General features: G+C 42.8%; 1 protein-coding gene and 1 long non-coding RNA gene across 2 annotated transcripts in view; one reads left to right on the plus strand and one right to left on the minus strand.

Annotated features, from left to right (window-relative positions):
* MORC3 (MORC family CW-type zinc finger 3) overlaps positions 1-9,292 on the minus strand; it is a 45,207-nt gene extending 35,915 nt beyond the window's left edge. Inside the window, exons 1-2 of the mRNA XM_082393566.1 lie at positions 9,179-9,292; positions 254-326 (exon numbers count right to left, since the gene is read on the minus strand). Of these exons, the coding sequence (XP_082249692.1) occupies positions 254-326; positions 9,179-9,217 (112 nt within the window). The 5' untranslated portion in view covers positions 9,218-9,292. The remainder of the gene's footprint in view (positions 1-253; positions 327-9,178) is intronic.
* LOC309629489 lies at positions 9,253-10,781 on the plus strand. Its single transcript, XR_014245096.1, has 2 exons — positions 9,253-9,387; positions 9,945-10,781. It is a non-coding gene; the product is annotated as an uncharacterized lncRNA (long non-coding RNA).
* The last annotated feature ends 12,134 nt before the right edge of the window (positions 10,782-22,915 follow it).

The raw sequence follows: 22,915 nt of genomic DNA on the forward strand, positions 1-22,915 counted from the left end.
GGAACCTTGCAAATTAAAGTACTTTGATAGTAATATAGGGAAATACTCTGACAATTGTATAGGGAAGGCTGAGCAGTGATTAATTTGACATCAGTTTGAATAGTTGTTATGCTAGGTAACCTTTACCAATGTTATTGTTGAGATACATTTTGTTTTTTTTTAAAAGCACATCTGCATACTATTTTTCAATAAAAAGCTTTTTAGAACTTCAATTGCAAGCAACAGATTACATACGAAACACCAATTTACTTACCTATTAATTCAGCAACCGCACTAAATGGCCAAGTGTGACTCGTAGAATTTGTATGTAAAAACTTCGGGCAAAGCTGAAATAAACCAATGATTCACGTAAATTAATTAAGGTCTTACTTTTGAGAACAGACGCCAAAATAATTTTCTGTCCCAGTATTAAGAGAGACCAAGCAAGAATGACTTAGCTGCTTGTGTCAGGATATACCTGGAAGACATAACCCGGAAAATGAGATTCCTGGAAGATAAGGCTGTAAATCAACTAAATAGTTTCTCATCAAGTTGTGCTGCAAAACCCTTGCCTCCCTGTGTAGACCAATCCAGAGCCATATCATAAAGCGCCCAATCCCAAAGCTATCCACCCTACCAAGACCTACCTCAAAATTACCATGAGATAAAACTAAGACTTTGTCAAATGGGTGTTTTCTCCTTTAGTGCATTAAGCTTAATAAACTTAGCTTTGCTTATTAATCAACAGGCTTTTCTCATGGTCTCTCCAAGTTCATTATATCAACAGTTGAACTTGCAGCACTGGAGCAGTATACATCTATAAAGCCTTCAAACAATGTCAAATAACAGTTCAAATGCAACAAACCTTCTTGACCTCCAGAGATTTTATGTCTGATTCATGGTAATACAGTATGGAAGGGTATGTTAATCAACCTCATGCTATAGGGAACTCTCTCAATTCCTGAATAGTGCAGATATCAAATGCCTAAAAATGTACAAATGGTTTAAAAAGGTTGAGGCTTGGAAATTTCAATATGCAGAGTATTTCCGTGAAATGAGGACTTTTTTGTGTTCATTTTGAACAGATTATCTCATATTTAAGGGGGGAAAAAAGAGGCACTTTAAGTGTTTCATGTGAAGAGCCCTAGAAATATGATTAGATTATAAATCCAACCAGCTGCATTTACAGTGTTCAGCTGCTGCCACAAGGTGTCAGAAAGAGGTCTACTTTTCCTCTCTCCACCCTCGATTTTAGACAATCCCCAAGCATTTGTTTACTATCAGGTTAAAGTACACATGTGAGAAATGGTATTCTGTAGAGCAGTGGTCTTCAAACTGGACCATATGTAATTCAGACCTTCTATGGCATACTTTCTATAGCATACATCCACGTAATAATGGAGTATAAGGAATTCCCCAACTTCCTAAAACAAGAGTTTTTATAAAGAAAATCAATTTCCAGGCCTTCATCTTCTACAAGAAACCTTTTGTCAAATTAGTCTACCTGAGTCCTGTCCCAGGCCCTCCCCTTGCACAATCATCAGTCCTCCATTTATAAAAGAATACATAGTGTACTCCTCACGCATTCTAAATCTTACTATGGGGCATGGCTTTGGGGTGTAAAGCCTCTGGCTACCAAAGGAGAAAACGATTAATCAACACCAGAAACCCTTGGAATAGTTTCTGTCTTTGCTCTCTATTTTATGAATTTGTTAGGTGTGAAGTCTGGAGTTAGAAATTGGGTATTTTGGCCCACGTTGTAATACTTTGATTTTAGACGTACGGCAGACTGTGGGCAGACTGTCAACTTACTTTCAATGACTTCATCCTATATACCAACTCCAGACTGACACGGTACACATTGCTCTTGAGTAAGAGTCCCGGGGGAACAAAGCAAAGAAGGCATCAGTAAGAAAAGATGAATGCTAAACAGTGGCTTTTTGGGTATTTAAACAAAAGCATTATTTTCAACTACTCTTAATTCTCATCTCTAGAACATGTCATCAGCTGGAAAGAAAAACACCCTTCAACAGCCAACACACACACACACACACACACACACACACACACACACACACACGACATGGACTGTGGAGTATCTTTATCTAGATGTGTGATCCTGGGTAAGCAACTTAACCCTCTGTGCCTCAACTTTTATCATCTGTGAAAATGAGGATGATAATAATATCAGCTTACCAGGACATTAAGAGAATTAAAAAACTTAATATTTGTAAATGCTTAGAAGAACACTTGGGACATAATAAGCATTATAAGTGTATGTTTTTTTAAAAAAGTAAGTATACCTCTAAAGGCACAACCGAGCTCATATATAAATAAAGAAAATCCTCATGGGCCTCAAGTAAAGAAGGAATTAATAACTAAAATAAAATTTGAAAATGGGGATTAGAGTGGGGTGCTTAACTGGAATACAAAGGTTTCGATTTTAATGGTGACTCAGGCATAGGAGACATGGCAGAAGAGAAGCACACACTTGAAGTAACTGCCCCCTCTTACCTCCTCAGTAAAAAAGGGGGTGGGGGGAATATGCCCAATGGGAAGCTTTCTGTTTTGGTCTGGACTCTAGGTTAAAAAAAAAAAAAGTGTAACATGAAATTCTGTAAAGAGGCATGCCTTCACTTGGGTTAAGCATTTCAATTTATATAACCTGCAGAACCACTGTGGAGACACAGCCTCAAGCAGACTGCATAGGATTCTCCCAGAGACATTATTTGGGGAATATTTGAGTACACAATCTAAAATAACATTTAAGGAAACAATCCACCAGGAGAAAATATTAGCAGACGAGACACAGTAGTATTAGACATCGCCCCCCAACACTAGGTAAAAGAAATATCAGCCTATAAAACAGGAATACCCTGAAATAACTAGACATTTAAAAAGTAATCCTCCCCTCCAAAAAACACACAAAAATGAGACAATGAAGACCACACAGATATTTTAAGGAATCAACAGAGGGACTTCGGACTTCCCTGGTGGCGCAGCGGTTAAGAATCCGCCTGCCAATGCAGGGGACACGGGTTCGAGCCCTGGTCCGGGAAGATCCCACATGCCACGGAGCAACTAAGCCCGTGCGCCACAACTACTGAGCCCACGAGCCACAACTACTGAAGCCCACACGCCCAGAGCCCGTGCTCCACAACAAGAGAAGCCACCGCAATGAGAAGCCCATGCACAGCAACGAAGAGTGGCCCCTGCTCACCACAACCAGAGAAAGCCCGCATGCAGCAACGAAGACCCAACGCAGCCAAAAATAAATAAATAAAAAATATATATATAAAAAAAAAATCAGTAGAACTTTTAGAGTCAACAAATAGTCACAAATTTTAAAAAATCATTTAAGTATAAGATGGAAGCCTGAACACATGGACAGTGTTTACCTCTGCTGCCTCCCAAAGCCACTCTATAACGAAGGGAAAAAAGGGGCATAAACCCAGAAGAACAAAAAGAATCAAAGAAGTGATTACTAATAGCAAACAAAATAGTCAGAAGTTTGCAAACTGGAAAGCACAGACTAGTGGCAACTAATTTAATAGCCTGGAAAAAGCTAAATCCGAAGCCTGTAGGAGATGAGAAAGCCAACCAGAAGCAGGTCAGGAACCTTGGCAACCCCAGAAAGTCTTAGAAATTAGACTTTGTACCTTTGAAGTAAAAGATACTAGAAGTTGTATGAAAACAAGATAGGTTGAAAGTCTTTAAAAGAAGAAAGATTCCCCAGCTCCTTCTTTTACCCTGAGCAGCCCTTCAACTACCCTCAGCAAACCACGTAAGGCTGGAGGTCTGTCCTCTGGAGAAACTGACGGCGGTGGGCTCACAGACAATCAAAAGCAGGTGGGTTAAAAGCAGGTCAGCAAATAGACCAGAAATAAACCCTCTCGTATATGGTCAAATGATTTTCCACAAGGGTATAAAGACCATTCAATGAGGAAAGGACAGTTTTTTCAACAAATAGTGCTGGGAAAACTGGATATCCATAAAAAGAATGAAGTTGTACCCTTACCCTATACCATAAACAAAAATTAACTCAAAATGGATCAAAGAGCTGAAACCATAAAATTCTTAGAAGAAAACATAGGGGAAACCTTTTATGATGTTGGACTTGGCAATGATTTCTTGAAATCACCAAAATTTAAAACTTCTGTACATCAAAGCAGTGGTCCCCAACCTTTTTGGCACCAGGGACCAGTTTCCTGGAAGACAATTTTTCCACGGACTGGGAACGGGGGGCGATGGAGAAATGGTTCAGGCGGTAATGCAAGCGATGGGGAGCGGCAGATGAAGCTTCACTCGCTTGCCAGCCTCTCACCTCCTGCTGTGCAGCCCAATTCCTAGCAGGCCGTGGACCACTGCATCAAAGGACACAATCTACAGAGTGAAAAGGCAACCTACAGGATGGGGGGAAAAATCTGCAAATCAAGTATCTGATGAAGGGTTAATATGTAGAATTTACAAAGAACTCCTACAACTCAACAAGAAGAAGACTACAAACAGATTAAACAATGGGCAAAGGACTCAGATAGATATTTCTCCAAAGATGCTCAACGTCTCTAATCATTAGGGAAATGAAAATCAAAACTACAAGGAGATACCGCCTCACACTCAAAGGGTTGGGTATTGTTAAAAATCAAAACAAAAAACACAACAACAAAAGCAGAAAGTAAGTGTTGGGGAGGCCGTGGATGAACTGGAACTCGTGCGCACCCTTCGAGGGAATATAAAATGGTGCAGCCACTGTAGAAAACAATATAGAGGGGCCTCAAAAAATGAAATATACATTTGCCATAGGATCCAGCAATTCTAATTCTGGGTATATACTGAAAAGGACTGAAAGGAGGGTCCTTTTTTTTCCTCCTTAATTGAAGTATAGCTGATTTACAATGTTGTGATAGTTTCAGGTGTACACCCAAGCGATTCCATTATACATACATACATATATACACACACAAAGATATGTGTGTGTGTGTGTGTGTATATATATATACGTGTGTGTATATATATATATATATATATACATATACACGCATGCATACACACACATACTTTTTCCAGATTCTTTTCCAGTATAGGTTATTACAAGACACTGAATATAGTTCCCTGTGCTATACAGTAGTAGGTCCTTACTGTTTTTTATTTTGTATAAAATTTATCTATTTTGTATATAGTAGTGAAAGCAGGGGCTTCAAGAGACATTTGCACACCCATGTTCACAGTAGCATTAGTCGTAATAGCCAAAAGTGGAAGCAACACAAATGTCCATCGATGAATGAATGAATTAACAAAATGTGGTATATTCATAGAGCGGAATATCATTCAGCCTTAAAAAGGAAGGAAAATTTGATACATGCTACAACATGCATGAACCTTGAGGACATTATACTAAGAGGAACAAGCCAATCACAAAAAGACAAATAATGTATGATTCCACTTATATAATGTTCCTAGAGTAGTCAAATTCACAGAAGATAAAACGGCCAGGAGCTGGTGGAAGGGGGAACGAAGGGTTATTTTTTAATGGGTACAGAGTTTTAGTTTTGCAAGATGAAGAGTTCTGGAGATTGGTTGTACAACAATGTGAATGTACTTAACGTACTGAGTTGCACGCTTAAAAATAGTTAAGATGGTAAATTTTATGTTATGTGTATTTTACCAAAATAGTAAACAAATGAAAACCAAATCTGCAAACTGAACAATGGGATACTCCTATCTCCTTTTCTCTGCTTCAGAAGAGCTAGCAGCCAGGATTATATAAGCCATGGCAGGAGACTAGATGTAGAATTCCTCTCTGGAAAACGGAATGATTTCTATAACTTCTATCTGGTTCTTTTACAATTGTGCCAGGCCATTCTGGATAGCTTTTTCTAACCCTCACTTGAAAAAAAATTATTTTACAAGTTTTCAAAGTTATTTTAAAGATACTTACTTTATGGTCTAACACTTCCATTCTTTAGGGTCACCAGATAGTGACAGAGAGTGCTCCAACAACACTGCTGGCTCCTACCTGATCACCCAACACTGAAGCCCACCAAAGGACTAGCTCTACTCGGGTATGAACATCCATTTTTTTAGTGTCTCACTTGGAGATATAAGTAGAAGGCTGACCATCTCCAGACATTTGAGAATGTGTAAAATTAGAATAAAAAACACACAGTAAAAAGAATGTAAAGAAATGAGAGGTGGGCTTCCCTGGTGGCGCAGCGGTTGAGAATCTGCCTGCCAAAGCAGGGGACACGGGTTCGAGCCCTGGTCTGGGAAGATCCCACATGCCGCGGAGCAACTAGGCCCGTGAGCCACAACTACTGAGCCTGCGCGTCTGGAGCCTGTGCTCCACAAGAAGAGAGGCCGCGACAGTGAGAGGCCCGCGCACCGCGATGAAGAGCGGCCCCCGCTCACCGCAACTGGAGAAAGCCCTTGCACAGAAACGAAGACCCAACACAGCCAAAAATAAATAAATACATTTATTTTAAATAAATAAATAAATAAATAAATAAAAAGAAATGAGAGGCAATGCAGTAAGCAAAAGAAAACTTCAAAAATACTATGATTAATATACCCAGAGATAAGAACAAATATTTTGTTGAGAAAGATTTTTAAAAGATATTCAGAGAATAAGACAGTGTTTATAATAATTAAATACATGGTAAGAGAAAGGAAGGAGAAGAAACGGAGGAAATCTCCCAGAAAGAAAAAGCAATGGGAAGGAAAACAGGAGACAAAAGAAAACAGAAAAATAAAGGGAAAACTGGCACCAAATAAATGAGAAAATTTTCCAGCTATTATGGACTTGAGTTTCCAGCCTAAGTACCAGCACAATGCATAGGACTCTACTGAACAATAAAGCATGCCTTTAAAATTCTAAAAAGAATAATTTCTAATCTAGAATTACAAACCCAGCCAAATTATATGTAAAGAGCAAGGGTAGCAAAAACATATTTCCAAGAAAAGACATAAATTTTCTTCCCATGTACCCTGTTCTCAAGAAGCTACACCTGTGTAGCTACAAGTGGATAGGCTTCACTGCTAACAGTAAAAAAAAAAAAAAAAACAGCAAATATTTACTGAGTATTTATGGCATGCACAGGACCTTTATAAGACTTTTACAGGTATTGGCTCATTTAAACCAACTTTCCAGTGGGTAAGATTATTATTCCCACTCTTCAGGTCACATATACAGTTATCAGTCAGGATTTGAACCCAGGCATGTGAGCTCCAGAACCAATGCTCTAAATCACAAAATGGTTATTAGCATTTGAGAGCTATACCAAAGGAATAAGCAAGCGTTTATTCCAATGAAACTTCATATATGGGAAGTGAAATGTCTATTTCACATAATTTTCAGGTTACGAAATATTATTCTTTTATCTTTTTTCCCCCAACCATTTAAGGATCGTGTGCCATACAAAAACAGGTGGCAGGCTGGATTTGGCCCATAAACTGCAGTTTGCCAACTCCTGTCCTAAAGCAAAAGACCAGTGGAAATACACTCCAGAAGCTGCAGATGGGAGATTTCTGTCAATGAGGTTCCAAACGGCCCATTATTACCCACAAAAGAAAGATTTAGCACATGGACAGCTGCTACACCCAGAGAGCCAGCTAACAACAATGCCAGTCTCTCAAGACTGTTTGACCCTTACATTTGCTCCCTCTGTCTTCTCAATCTTGAAGAGACAGAGATAGCAACTTGGGAGGAGCTGGGGAATGGGGAAGAGAATCAAAGTGCAGAAATAGCAAGAAAAAACAAACAAACACCCAGTTCACTCCTTTTTCTCACCACAGTTTTCTGGGCCAGAATTTGGCCCAATATGAGGGGAAAGAGCAGGGCTTTAAAATGAATAAGAGCTTTTAAAGTAGTTAAGGTCTGACTTAACTGTACCTGAGGCTAATTGGAAAGCATCAGAATCTGTCCAGATTCACCTAGGTGACTTAGTAAATAATGTTTAAAGCCAGTGGTAAGAGTAAAGTTCCTCTCTGCCTTCCATCTACTAAATACTATCTCATTCAATAAACCAGTTAGGTAACCAAAGAGCCTTTATTCCGAATATGTACACTCATAAATCAATAAAAATACCCCTCAGAAGAAAAAGAAAATAGAAAAATGGGCAAAGGGTATGAAGTTTTTTTTTCTTTTTTAAATCCCAAACCAAAAAGGGTGAAATGTGACAAACTTTCAACTTCACAGTCAAGTAAATGTAAAGTAAGCACAGATACCATTTCACACTCATCAGGAAAAACGTTAAAGTCTAAAGATACCAGGTGTTGGCAGGAATCTGGCTAAATGAATCCAAGTCAATGGGCAAAATACCATTTTAAAAGCAATGGTATTACCATTCGAATAATGAGACTGCTGCAGCCATTCTTTGGCCAGCACCAACACCCTCCAGAGAAGAGGTACATTTTTGCATAACAACGCCAACTTTTTAAGGAGAATCATGTAGGGAGGCCACGCCCACACCTTAGGCTGTGAAATTTTAATTCATATTGTGTGACCGCTCCCTCCGAAAAAGACTCACAGATACAAAAAACATGCTCAAGGATTCCCAAGAACCCGAGACGCTCCGGAACAGACACGACCCGGAGACTAGAGGGGAAACGGGAGAGCTCGGTGGTGACCTAGTAGCGATTTGGGCCCGAGGGCTTAACTGGAGGGAAGCGGCAGGAATTTAAATGAATCAGGAAGACTAGTCCCAGCTCGCAGCACCCCGTCCCACCGCCAGGAGGTCAAGGCCACTGGGCATTTCTGGCCGCAGACTACCTCTCCCTCCCCCTCCGGGACACCCCGCGGGCCCGCAGGCCAGGATGGGTCAGAGGCCCCGCGGTCCGAGGGGCGGGCGGGCTGGCCGCCGAGGCCTCGCCCTCGGACGACAGCTGCAGGGCAGCCAAGAGGGAGCCAGGAGGAGGGGCCGCGGCCCCGGCCCGCCCCGAAGCTGCGGAGGCAAAACAGAAACAGAAACGCAGCCCGACGCGCGCCGCCCGGCCCGGCCCGGCCCTGCCCTGCCCTGCCCGCCGCCGCGCAGCTCCGCCGTCGGTAGCGAGATGGCCGCCGCCGCCTCCCCCGGCCCCGCCGCGGCCCCAGCCGCCGCGCCGGGCCAACGAGTCGCCACCGCCCACTGCCGGCCCCCCCCTCGCTTGCCCGCCTGCCCGCCCTCCTGGGACACGGCCCGCTCCACCCCTCGCGGCTGCTCACCGCGCTGAGGCGGATCCCGCTGGGTGGCTGCGCCGCCATCTTGAGCGAATTACAAAGCCAGGACCGGCCTCAGCCGCAATCCGACTGGGAGGCGGCGGGAGACAAATGTGGAGCTCGCAAGGCCCGCCCACTTCCGGGGCGGAGCGCGCGGGTGACCCCGCCCACTCACTTCCGCCTCCCGGCGCTGTGGAATTGGGAGTGTAGGGAAGGTAAATCGCCCTGGGGGTTAAGGGAGCCGGGACAGCGTGAGAGGTAGGCTTCAAGCTCCGGGGCCCTGCAGAGTAGGGCGCATGCGTGAGGCACCCGTAGGGTGCCTGCGGTAACTGAACCTAGAGGCTTTGTCAAACAGTAATCAGCATGCAGGCCGCAAAGAGCTTTATTTGGGACCTTGGGAATTGCAACTGGGGATAGGTGCCAGCAAAACAGTTTGGGAAAGAGAGTCAGAGGCTTATAAAGGCAAAAACCACAAGGTTGTTAAAGTTGTCTTGCAGGAATTATGATTGACTTTGATGCAAAAAGAAAATATTTGTCCTTAAGGGATAGACTGTCACGAGTTATTTAGGGTAAGGGCCGGATAAGTATCTTGAATTTCTGGAACATCGTGCAGATGTTCTGGATACCTTTGTTAGACGATAGATAAGCGGTCAAAAGGTCAGATTCTTTCTGGGCTGAGACATGCATAAGTCACACTTCCTCAATGGCCTCTGGCTCCATTTTAGAGAGATCTCTTAGCAACACCTACTCCTTTTTGATTTTCCTTTTGCAGCTTGAGGGCCCCAACTTTGAAGCCGGGTACCATGGGCGTTGGTGACCCAAAAATGTGCACTTGAGGTGCTTGACCAATCTGGACATGAATTACACTGAAGAAAGCCATCACATGCCCACCAGTGTCAACGTAATTTGAAACCTTATTAATGAAATGAAGACTGTACTTTTGGGATGTACCTTGAAAATTATCATCCTTCATCCTGATAAAACGAGTCCTTTCTCATATTGCAACTTATTGAGTCCTTTTGCTCGTGCACATTTATTCAGTATCGACTTTGAGCTGGGCCTTGGGCTAAGTTAGTAGTATATAGAAATGAATAAGTTGGGACTTCCCTCGTGGTCCAGTGGTTAAGACGGCAGGGAGCACGGATTACATCCCTGGTCAGGGAACTAAGATTCCGCATGCCATGAGGCGTGGCAAAAAAAAGAAAGAAAGGAAGGAAGGGAGAAAGAAAGAAATGACTAAGTCAAGGGCTGTCAGATACTGCGGTTAAAGAAACAGTTTAAAGGTTTTTAAAATATTCATTGCGTTTTTATAATTGTAAAAGAAATACATTTTCTTTGTAAAAATTCAAATAGTACAGAAATGTAAAACATAAAATTTACCCCAATACCTTTACCAGAACATATAAATAATTTGGCGTACATTACTCCAGATTTACTATATGCTAAATATTGGGTTGGCCAAAGAGTTCCTTTGGTTTTTTCTGTAAGATGGCTCTAGTAGCACTTAGTTGTCCTTAACTTCATTTGAAACAATTTTGTTAGATTGCATAGTGACAGCTGTCATATCAGCGTGCATTTTAAAAAAAAAACATCAAAATTGGTGATTTTTTTTTAAATTTTATTTATTTATTTATTTATTTATGGCTGTGTTGGGTCTTCGTTTCTGTCCGAGGGCTTTCTCTAGTTGCGGCAAGTGGGGGCCACTCTTCATCGCGGTGCGCAGGCCTCTCAGTATCGCGGCCTCTCTTGTTGCGGAGCACAGGCTCCAGACGCGCAGGCTCAGTAGTTGTGGCTCACGGGCCCAGTTGCTCCGCGGCATGTGGGATCTTCCCAGACCAGGGCTCGAACCCGCGTCCCCTGCATTGGCAGGCAGATTCTCAACCACTGCGCCACCAGGGAAGCCCAAAATTGGTGAATTTTTGTGTAGCCATTTTAATTGAAGATGGAAAAAAAAAGCAACATTTTTGGCATATTATGCTTTATTATTTCAAGAAAGGTAAAAGCGCAACTGAAATACAAAACAAGATTTGTGCAGTGTATGGAGAAGGTGCTGTGACTGATCGAACATGTCAAAAGTTGTTTGCGAAGTTTCACGCTGGAGATTTCTCACTGAACGATGCTGCTTGGTCGGGTAGACCAGTTGAAATTGATAGCGATCAAATCGAGACATTCACTGAGAACAATCAACGTTATACCACATGGGAGACAGCCAACATACTCAAAATATCCAAATCAGGCGCTGAAAATCATTTGCACTAGCCTGGTTATGTTCATCACTTTGATGTTTGGGTTCCACATAAGTTAAGCAAAAAACACCTTCTTGACCGTATTTCCGTATTTCTGCATGCAATTCTCTACTGAAATGTAACGAAGATGTTCTGTTTTTAAGACAAATTGTGACGGGTGATGAAAAGTGGATGCTGTACAATAATGTGGAACGGACGAGGTTGTGGGGCAAGTGAAATGAACCACCACCAACCACACCAAAGGCCGGTCTTCATCCAAAGAAGGTGATATTGTGTATACCGTGGGATTGGAAGGGAGTCCTCTATTATGAGCTCCTTCCGGAAAACCAAACGATTAATTCCAACAAGTACTATTTATTCCCAGGTAGACCAACTGAAAGCAGCACTCGACAAAAAGTCTGGAATTAGTCAACAGAAAACGCATAGTCTTCCATCAGGATAATGCAAGGCCGCATGTTTCTTTGATGACCATGCAAAAACTGTTACAGCTTGGCTGGGAAGTTCTGATTCATCCGCCGTATTCACCAGAAATTGCACCTTTGGATTTCCATTTATTTCGGTCTTTACAAAATTCTCTTAATGGAAAAAATTTCCATTCCCTGGAAGACTGTAAAAGGCATCTGGAACAGTTCTTTGCTCAAAAAGATAAAAAACTTTGGGAAGATGGAATTATGAAGTTGCCTGAAAAATGGCAGAAGGTAGTGGAACAAAACAGTGAATACACTGTTCAATAAAGTTCTTGGTGAAAGTGAAAAATGTGTCTTTTATTTTAAAAACCAAAGGAACTTTTTGGCCAACCCAATACTATTTACAATATGGAAGTCTAGTTCCTCTGCAACTTGCGTTTTTGTTTTATCTAATTATTTCAATTTGAGGTTTTTAGGTTCTCAAATATTTTTGAATAAATGAATGAAGAAATGTTAAAAAAAAAAAAAAAAAAAAGCTTGTGTTCTGTTGCCGCCCTTGCTACTGACCACTGGGTTCTCAAATGAAAAAAAAAAAAAAAGCACAACCTAAAAGTTGAGAATTATGTTTTATTCGGTGGACATACCAAGGACTTAAGCCAAGGAGATAGCCTCTCATTAGCTCTGAGGGACTGTTCTGAAGATGTAAGGGGGGAGCCAGGATATATAGGGGTTTTTGCAAAAAACCCAGATAGTCGGAGCATCAAAAGATTACTGTTAATTAAAGAAAACCAGACATCTCAAGTTAGTGAATTTAGTGCTTTTCTAGGTATGGGGAGAGGCAAGAGTCTGGGCTTATTGAAATCACCACTTTGATGTACACTTAACTCTCTAGTGCCAGTATCTTATTATTCTCCATCCCGAATCCCCTCAGTGTGTACGCTGGGTGATGGCTTGATGGCCACAACATCCTTTCTTTACTGATATGGCAGATGACATTCTTTGTCCACAGGGTAAATGACATGTGAAACACCTAAGTAAGAGTGCTAGTTAATACCATTTGCAATCCTCTGGACTGGGTAATTTCTCAGTTTCCTCCAGCTTTCAGATTGTATTGTTATGTGAGAGGCTCTTTCATCAACTGTTTGTTGAGAACCTACTTTGTGTCTATCAAAGTGAGGGCTCCAAGAATGCAGTGATGAGCAAAATAGAGGATTCCACTCTTGTGGAATCTACAGTCTCTTGGCTGTGTATTCAAAAAGTTGTAGCCCATTAGTGAGTTGTGAAATCAATTTGGTGAGTCTCAACTAGCACTTTGCAAAAAAAAAAAAAAAAAAAAAAGAATTTTAATTTAATAGTATAGTGTAGTGTCTGGGCCTAAATCCAACTTATTCACTTATTAACCATATGATGTTCAGCAATGTTGATTTTGAAATGAGATTAGCCTGGAATATCCGGGTGGACCCTAGATGCGATCACAAGTGTCTTTGTAAGACCGAGGCAGAGGGAGATTTGGTCACAGGAGGCTACTTGACCACTGAAGCATCTCTCCAGAGACTTGAAGATGCTATGTGGATGGTTTTGAAAGTGGAGAAGGGCCATGAGCCAAAGGATGCAGGGAATGCAGCTCCAGAAGCTGGAAAAGGCAAGGAAACTCCCTTCCAGGGCCCCTAGAATTTACAGGGAGCACGAGCCCCTGCAGACACCTTGGTTTCAGTTCATTTCTGACATCTGGCCTCCAAACTCGAAGAGAATACATTTCTGCTGTTTTTTTTTTTTTTTTTTTTGGCTGCTTTGGGTCTTCGTTGCTGTGCACGGGCTTTCTCTAGTTGCAGTGAGCGGGGACTACTCTTCATTGTGGTGCCTGGGTTTCTCATTGCGGTGGCTTCTCTTGTGGAGCATGGGCTCTAGGTACGTGGGCTTTAATAGTTGTGGCACGCGGGCTCAGTAGTTGTGGCTTGCGGGCTCTAGAGTGCAGGCTCAGTAGTTGTGGTGCACGGGCTTAGTTGCTCCACGGCATGTGGGATCTTCCTGTACCAGGGCTCGAACCCATGTCCCCTGCATTGGCAGGCGGATTCTTAACCACTACGCCACCAGGGAAGCCCCCTTCTGCAGTTTTTAAGACCCTAAATTGTGGTTATTTGTCAGAACAGCAACAGGAATAGACAGTAGTCTATTCATGTACAAGCAAACACTTAACCTGTACATACAAATTCTTGCCTCCCCACTCCTAATCTTTTTTTAACACAATTGAGCATACTGTGGAGTTCTACATTCTCAAGGCTTACTCATATGGAAGAAATGTGAGGCAAACATGTACAGGCTAAACTTAAACCAGGTTGGTTTAAAAGGGGCTTTTTCAGGAAAGTAAATGCTCTGCTGCACGCCTCTGGTGCTTGTGTTAGAGAAACTCAAGCTGACTTGGAAATCTTTATCTTTAAAAATGTCAAAGCTGGGCTTCCCTGGTGGCGCAGTGGTTGAGAGTCCGCCTGCCAGTGCAGGGGACATGGGTTCGAGCCCTGGTCTGGGAGGATCCCACATGCCGCGGAGCAACTAGGCCCGTGAGCCACGACTACTGAGCGCACGACTACTGAGCCTGCGCGTCTGGAGCCTGTGCTCTGCAACGCGAGAGGCCACAACAGTGAGAGGCCCGCGCACCGCGATGAAGAGTGGCCCCCGCTTGCCGCAACTGGAGAAAGCCCTCGGACAGAAATGAAGACCCAACACAGCCATAAATAAATAAATTAATTTAAAAAAAATGTCAAAGCTGAGTTTGATGTAATTTTTTTATGGTTAAAAACTACCTTCTTTGGGGAGTGCTGTTTACTGAATGTTTGTCTCCTCCCAAAATTCATATGTTGACATCCTAACCCCCAATGTGATGGTATTTGGAGGTGGGGCCTTTGGGAGGGTGATTAGGTCAAGAGGGTGGATCCCTCATGAATGCGATTATAGTCCTTATAAAAGAGACCTTACAGAGATCCCTCAACCCTTCTGTTAGGACACAGCAGGTAGAACCAGGAAGGTGCTTTTTTTTTTTTTTTTTTGGCTGCACTGTGCAGCTTGTGGGATCTTTGTTCCCTGACCAGGGATTGAACCCAGGCCCTCGGCAGACAGAGGGCGGAGTCCTAACCACTGGACCACCAGGGAATTCCCAAGGTGCTTTGACTTTGGACTTCCCTATTACAGAACTGTGAGAAATAAAAGTCTGTTGTTTAAGCCACCCAATCTATGGTATTTTTATTTTAGCAGCCCAAACTAAGACAAGAAAAGAGAAATTTTAAAATTCCATACCAGAGTTAGAATATCTGAAGAAAATAAAATCTCTAACCGATTGATCTAAATCAAAAACAACGTGAAGGGGTTTCCCTGGTGGCGCAGTGGTTAAGAATCCGCCTGCCAATGCAGGGGACACGGGTTTGAGCCCTGATCCAGGAAGATCCCACATGCCATGGAGCAACTAAGCCACAGCTACTGAGCCTGCACTCTAGAGCCCGCGAGCCACAACTACTGAGCCCACGTGCCACAACTACTGAAGCCCGCGCGCCTACAGCTGGGCTCTGCAACAAGAGAAGCCACCGCAATGAGAAGCCCGTGCACCACAAGGAAGAGTAGTCCCCGCTCAGCCCAACTAGAGAAAGCTCGCGCGCAGCAACAAAGACCCAGTGCAGCCAAAAATAAATAAATAAAAATAAATTTTAAAAAAAGAAAAAAAACCAACGTGAAAACTGGTTGCTTTCACAAACCTACACAGTTACACATCTCGACTTTTACACGGAATATATCTCAGAGAGCCTTCCGTAGTTGTACATGAAAAACTTCATCACGTTGTTTTACAGCTTCATAACATTTCATTACATTGATGTATTGCGATTCATGTAGTCAGTCTCTTACTGGTGGACACTGAGGTTGTCTCCAAACTTTTTGCTATTATCAATATTTACAATGAATAACTTGTACATAAGTCCTTTTGCACATATGCATGTATATCTGATAAGTTCCTGGAAGTAGAATTGTGAGGTCAAAAATACATCCATTTTTACTTTTGGTAGAAATTGCCACATTTTCTCCACAGAGCTTGTACCAACGTATATTCTGTAGCAATGGAAGGGGGGAGGCTCTTTTCCCTCCATCACTGATGTTCCTGAAATGGTCAGTGACTAATATCTCAGAGCAATTTTAATTATTTTCGCATATTGTAAGTTTGGGTGTCTTTTTACATTTGTAAAAGGCAATTGTGTGTGTGTGTGTGTGTGTGTGTCAGTGTGTGTGTGTGTACTCCCTGTTTTTTTTTAATAAATTTATTTATTTATTTATTTATTTTTGGCTGTGTTGGGTCTTCATTTCTGTGCGAGGGCTTTCTCTAGTTGCAGCAGGTGGGAGCCACTCTTCATCGCGGTGTGCGGGCCTCTCACCATCGCGGCCTCTCTTGTTGCGGAGCACAGGCTCCAGACGCATAGGCTCAGTAGTTGTGGCTCACGGGCCCAGTTGCTCCGCAGCATGTGGGATCTTCCCAGACCAGGGCTCGAACCCCTGTCCCCCGCATTGGCAGGCGGATTCTCAACCACTGCACCACCAGGGCAGCCCTGTACTCCCTGTTTATATCTTTTGCCCACTTTTCTGTTCTGTTTCTTTTGATAGTTCTTTCAGTATTGAAGAAATTAGCCCTTTGTAATATGTCTCAAATATTTTTCTGTTTGCCATTTGTCTTTTACTTTGCTTATGATGATTTTTGTTGTGCAGAATTTTAAAAAGAAAATTTATATAGTCAAAATTATAGAACTTTCTCTTAGGCTTCTGGAATTTATGTTCATCTAAGAAATTTCATCTCCATTGTTGGCTTATATAAATATCTTTTCCTCAGTTCTTCTAGCATTTTCATGGTTTCTTCATAGTTTCAATCTTTGATTTGTTTGGAATTTATTTTGGTGAAAGATGTGAGATATGAATCCAACTTATTTTCCCCCTGTTGGGTACCCAGTTATCCCAACACCATTTATTGAATAAGACACCTTTCTTTCCCCCTATGGCTTTGAAGTACCACCTTTATTATATGCTAAACTTTTCTATGTGTTTGGGTCCATTGATAGACTTTCATTTTGTTCTGTTGACCTCTTGTCCATTCCTGCACTGGTACCAATTATCTTAGCTTTATAATATAAAGATCTGAGGTTAGTTCTCTTCATTACTCTTTAACTTAGAATTTATGCTGTAAGTTAAAATTTACAACTTTATGATGTTGAATTTTCCTCTTCAAGACCTAGTAAACCTTCCCTTTAGCTCCAAGTCTTCTTTTCTGCTTTGGTAGTGTTGTCTTCAAGGAGGTCTTATAAAGTTTTTTTTCCCTATTTTATTATTGTTGTTGTTATTGGCAGTGAGAGTTCATCTATCTCATAACTGGTCATAAATATATAGATAGATAGATATTGATGTCAAAAAAACTATACTGATGTGTACATATTAACTTCTGATTGAATTTTCTTGCCTTTAGGCCAATCATACTCTTCATTTGGCCACGAGCTCCACCCCCTGCCCCCAATCATATTAAACAACTTGTCTTTTTTTTTAAAATAAGTTTATTTATTTATTTATTTTTGGCTGCATTGGGTCTTCGTTGCTGCACGTGGTGGGCTTTCTTTAGTTGCGGCGAGCAGGGGCTACTTTTTGTTGCGGTGTGCAGGCTTCTCATTGCAGTGGCTTCTCTTGTTGCAAGGCACGGGCTCTAGGTGTGTGGGCTTCAGTAGTTGTGGTGTGCGGGGCTCAGTAGTTGTGGCGCACGGGCTTAGTTGCTTTGCAGCATGTGGAATCTTCCCGGACCAGGGCTCGAACCTGTGTCCCCTGCATTGGCAGGTGGATTCTTAACCACTGTGCCACCAGGGAAGTCCCCAAACAACTTGTGTTTTTCCTGAGGGAATTTAGATTGATAGGCTGGCTTAGATTCAGAAACAAACAGAAAATAATTGGAAGGAAAACATGGGACAATATACAATCAAGTGCTTATTAGTTACTGTAGTATCTTTAATAGAACACAAAGCTCTCTGAGCAGTACGGTTAGGGCACAGAGTCAAATGTTCCCTCTCCATACAGTACCGAAGTGTTTGGTTGTCAAAGGGTCCGGTAAGAATTAAGGACAAGCCAGGTGAAGACAGAATGGGTGGTTCTCACAGAGATGCTTCAGATGGGTTGGGCTGACCATGTAATCAGGCAGTGCTGGGAGCAGCAGGACAGAGCGGGGAAAACACGCCAAGCAGAACACCTCACATGTCCAAAGTGGTGGTCCGGGGAACCACATGAGTCGCAGGGAGGGGATTCTTAGAGTGATGGAGAGGCCAAGATTGGGGAAAAAAACCCACTGTTCCCTGAGCCCACACTGCCTAGTCCTACAAATCCATTCATTCAAACTTTGTTTTACTCCCCTTTCTTCTTCCATCCAGCACCACCTTGGGCAGATAAATCAACATTTATGTTTTTCATTTAGCTATTTGCTGGCTGCTCATTGATGCCAGACGCCGAAGGAACTGAAGATACAGGCTCTGTCTTTTCCACAAAAGGGCGCTTACCTTGGACCAGTGATCGGCTACTACGTTATTCAGTGCTTTCATAGGGCCACACTGGGAAAGTGCCTCGCTGTGAGGTGTAGAAAGAAGCAAGGCCAGGGAGTTTGGATCTCGAAGACGGGCTCCCATATATTTGTTAAATAAACCAACAAACGACTTGAGTAGGACTTCACCAGGTGAAAGAGGAGGAGAAAATAGTATCAAGTGGATGAAACAACATATGTAAGAAATGCAGGAGAGGGACTTCCCTGGTGGCGCAGTAGTTAAGAATCCGGCTGTTAATGCAGGGAACACGGGTCCGGGAAGATCCCACATGACGCGGAGCAACTAAGCCCGTGTGCCACAACTACCGAGCCTTCGCTCTAGAGCCTGTGAGCCACAACTACTGAGCCCGCGTGCCACAGCTACTGGAGCCCGTGCGCCTAGAGCCAGTGCTCCGCAACAAGAGAAGCCACCGCAATGAGAAGCCTGCGCACCGCAACGAAGAGTAGCCCCCGCTCGCCGCAACTAGAGAAAGCCCTTGCGCAACAACGAAGACCCAAAGCAGCCAAAAATAAATAAATAAATAAATAAATTTATATTTAAAAAAAAAAAAGAATTGCAGGAGATGAGAAACCCCGAGTGGTTGGAGGAGACAGGAGAGGTACCCATTAAACACTAACTCCTCAGTCCTTTCTCCCGCAGCCCCTGGCCACCACCATTCTATTTCCTGTTTCTATGAATTTGATTATTCAGGCACCTCTTGTAAGTGGAATCATATTTGTCCTTTTGTGACTGATTTATTTCGCTTAGCATCATGTCCTCAAGGTTTATCCATGTTGTAGCACGTGTCCGAATTTCATTCCTTTTTAAGGCTGAATAATGTTCCACCGTATGTCTACATCACATACGTTTATCCATTCATCCATTGATGTACATTCAGGTTATGTCCACCTCTTGGCTATTGTGGATAATGCTGCCACGAACATGGGTGTGCAAATATCTCTTTGTGACTCTGCTTTCCGTCTTTAGCGGAATTGCTGGATCATAGGGTAATTATATTTTAAACTCTTTGAGGAACTGCCATAGTCTCTTCCTAGATCCAATTTTAAAGTCCATTTCCGCCTTGGCTTAAAGTTAGGCGTATTGATTTAGATGCAGGACCACTTGGAAAGAGCTACCTGTATAGGATGAGAGGTAAGTAGACAAGCCTCCGCCTTGCGGGTTTCCTCATTTGCATCAAAGCCATCATCTCTGCGAACTCGTGGCTCTGCAAACTAGTGTTTCTCCAAGAGTGGTCCAGAAAGCACTGGCATCAGAGATAACTTATTACACAAGCAGATTCCCGAATGTCACCCCATTTACTGATTCAGACATTGTGGAGCGGAGGCTAAGCCTTCTGCAAGGTAGCAAGCTGTCTGGATGATTCTGTGCCCACACCAGAGAGGGGACCCCTGTTAAGTAAAGTTGCTTTGCTGGATCCTAACCACAACAGATTTCTAACTGCCGGGTCCTCATAACCATCCTGAAAGAAGGTTGAAAGGGGTCTCTCCACTCAACTTCAGAGATGGCACAAAGTCCGATTGAAGATGATGGAATTCAGCTTATGGAATGATTACTATACGACTTAACAAAACACGTAAGCATGGTAGGATACTACGTAGTGACTCTCACAACGTCCAGTTGCCCCTTAGTGTAGAATGGGTGGACTCTTCTTTGATGGTGTCACTTTTCCATGTTCATGGGTTTGTGTGTCCTGCTAAACTGCAAATGATACCTGGTAGAAGGCATTGTCTTACCTCAATTTAATTCCAAAGGCCAGATTCTGTCTGATCTCCCAGGTTGTTGTTCAAAGCTTTTTTTTTTTTTTTTTCAAAGCTTTTAATTACAGTCTTCATCAACCATCTTGATGAATCCAGCTACTTCTAATTTAACTGGGCATAACACAAATGCTGGAAAATAAGGCTTGTTCCGCTTTAAAACACACCTCACCGCACCTTGAGGGGCAGGAGCCACCTTCTCTGTGCCGAGGCCCTGGGAGGAGCCGCTTCGGCAGGAAGCCGGCTGGGCGGGAAGCCGGCTGGGCGGGGCGGCCTCGGAAGCTGCCTCCCAAGCCGCCCCGCGCGGCAGCAGCCCTCGCAGCGTTTTCCTGTTTAACCTTCTCAGCCCTGGGCTTGCGAGCATAGTGGCTCTAGAGCAAGACAGACCTAGGCTTCGGTTCCTGGCTCTGCTGACTGTGGAGAAGTGAGGAACAGTCCCTACCTCCTAAGGGGGTTAGGAAATCATCCACGTGATGCGCTCAGCAGTACGCGTGGCCCCTGGGAAGCCATCCAGTGGTGACGACCATTCATGCCCGCTCATAAGGGCTACGTCCCCACCACGCCCTCCTGCAGCTCCGTGCGCTCCAAAGTCCGCTTTGTTAGCGCCCGGGACCCAGCACACTGTTTGCCCCCAGAGCAGTGGCACTTTGGTCCTTGGGCTGGACACACGGCTTAACTTCCTTCTGAGAGGAAATGAGTCACAGCGGCCGTCTTCCACGTGGGGTGCAGAAGCGTCTCCGGTGGGAAGGAAAAAAAAAGAACTGCTAATTTTGCTTTTCCTCATACTGAAAAAAAAAATCTCCATTTTCTCTTTTAAAACTAACACAACGTTGTCAATCAACTATACTCCAATATAAAACAAAAAGTTAAAAAAAAAAAGACATCAAAGAGCCAAAAAAAAAAAGTCAAGTGAAAGAGAACAACTATATAAACCACAGTGGGAGCACAGAGGGGGTTAGTTGCTATAACCCTGAGGGGTAGTTACAGTCGATATTTCCATTTTATAGATGAGAAAACTGAGGCACAAAGTATATGTCCAGCCTAGCATGTGGGTAAAGCTGAATAACAAACCCAAATTGAATTCAGAGCCTATGTCCTCACCCACTGTGGTGTGTACACTGACAAAAGACTTAGATATACATCACATTTATAAGACTTCTTTCTTGGTGTTCTATGATAAACAGAGATGTACTATTAAATCCCTTTTAAGATTTCCATTAATAAATAAGGATTAAATTATATATGGTATTGACTGAGACCATTAAGCTATTTTAGATACTGGAGAGAAAAAAAGAAGAAATTTGTAAATCTAGGTACAGATACAAGAACTACCTTTCATGGCATAATAGCTACTGATGATATAAATAAGCTATTAGTTTTGTTGTCAATTTTGATACATGATCATATGCACCCACCTTGATGTTAACTATTAATCAGCATACGGTTATCTCCTCACAACCTGAATTATGGGGAACTCATCATATAAGTTACATTGAATTCACAATTCTACACTTCAATATTTAACATTTTAGTGACCAAACTTGCAAATGATTTTAAAGATACCCCCCCCACACACACAAACAACATAGTTTCCTGTAATTATTTATTTTGTTTATTATTTTTTTTGGCTGTGCCACACGGCATGCGGGATCTTAGTTCCCCAACCGGGGATCAAAGCCGCACTCCCTGCAGTGGAAGCGAGGAGTCTTAACCGCTGGACCGCCAGGGAAGCCCCTCCATGTAATTTTTAACACGTATTTGTATGAATACCCATATATGGTGGTGCTTTTTGATTCTTACTTTTAGCCCTTATTTAGGGAACCAAGTGGTTCTGTGCTCCCCATATCCTATCTTGGGGCTAGTGACACAAATTGCTTCTGCAGTGTCACAAACTAATACGTAGTAGAATGTTAGGAGAAACTTAACCAATAATGTTGGTCAAGTTCCCAAACACCCTTGTCTATAGAAAGGATGGATCTGAGAGCACGCATTAGGACAGTTTGCATCGTCTGGCCCGGAAAATGAGGTCATGGAACGCCCTGGTGGCTGAAAAGGGGACATGAGCTAGGCAGGTCTGGCAGGCAAGCCCCACGCACTGGCGCAGAGTGAGGGTGTTCACCGCAGAGGATGGGCACCAAGAGGGAGTCTAAATAAGGAAGTTGGCATGAGACAAAGAGGCTCGAAAAGAGTGGGGTGACACGCTGCCAGCCTGGAGGAGTCCGTGCCTAGGAAGGGATTATTTTCATCAACAGTGATGTCTGCGGAGAGGTAAAGAGATCCCAGAAAGGACAGAGTAATAAGGAAGAGTCCAAAGAGTGAGTTTCCCTGACAATAGTTTCAGGCATTAGAGGCTCCGTGACCACGCTGACTGCTTTATGTTAAATGGAAAGTGCTGGCCAGGCACACTGTGGTACCATAACTAAGGTTACAGCTGTCAGACGTTTGAAAACTATGTATTTCTTACCCAGCAGAATAGTGTGAGCACGTGACTTTTACTGGGCATGAGTTAAATACACTGAGATATCTTCAAGCTCCCACCTCTGCTGAATAGTCAATGGTAACGGGCAATTAGTATTTTCAGAAAATAATATATTTTCATTTTAAAATGTGGTACCAAAATAAATGTTTAAAGGGACATATGTAAGAAAGGTTAAAATAATAGTCAACAAGTTAAGATTTTTAGAGAGGTGTACTGACACAGACCCATATATCTGCAACAAAGAAAACAACTCTTCAA

This window comes from Balaenoptera borealis, assembly GCF_965194805.1.
Source record: "Balaenoptera borealis genome assembly, chromosome: 5".
Taxonomy (NCBI): Eukaryota; Metazoa; Chordata; class Mammalia; order Artiodactyla; family Balaenopteridae; genus Balaenoptera; species Balaenoptera borealis.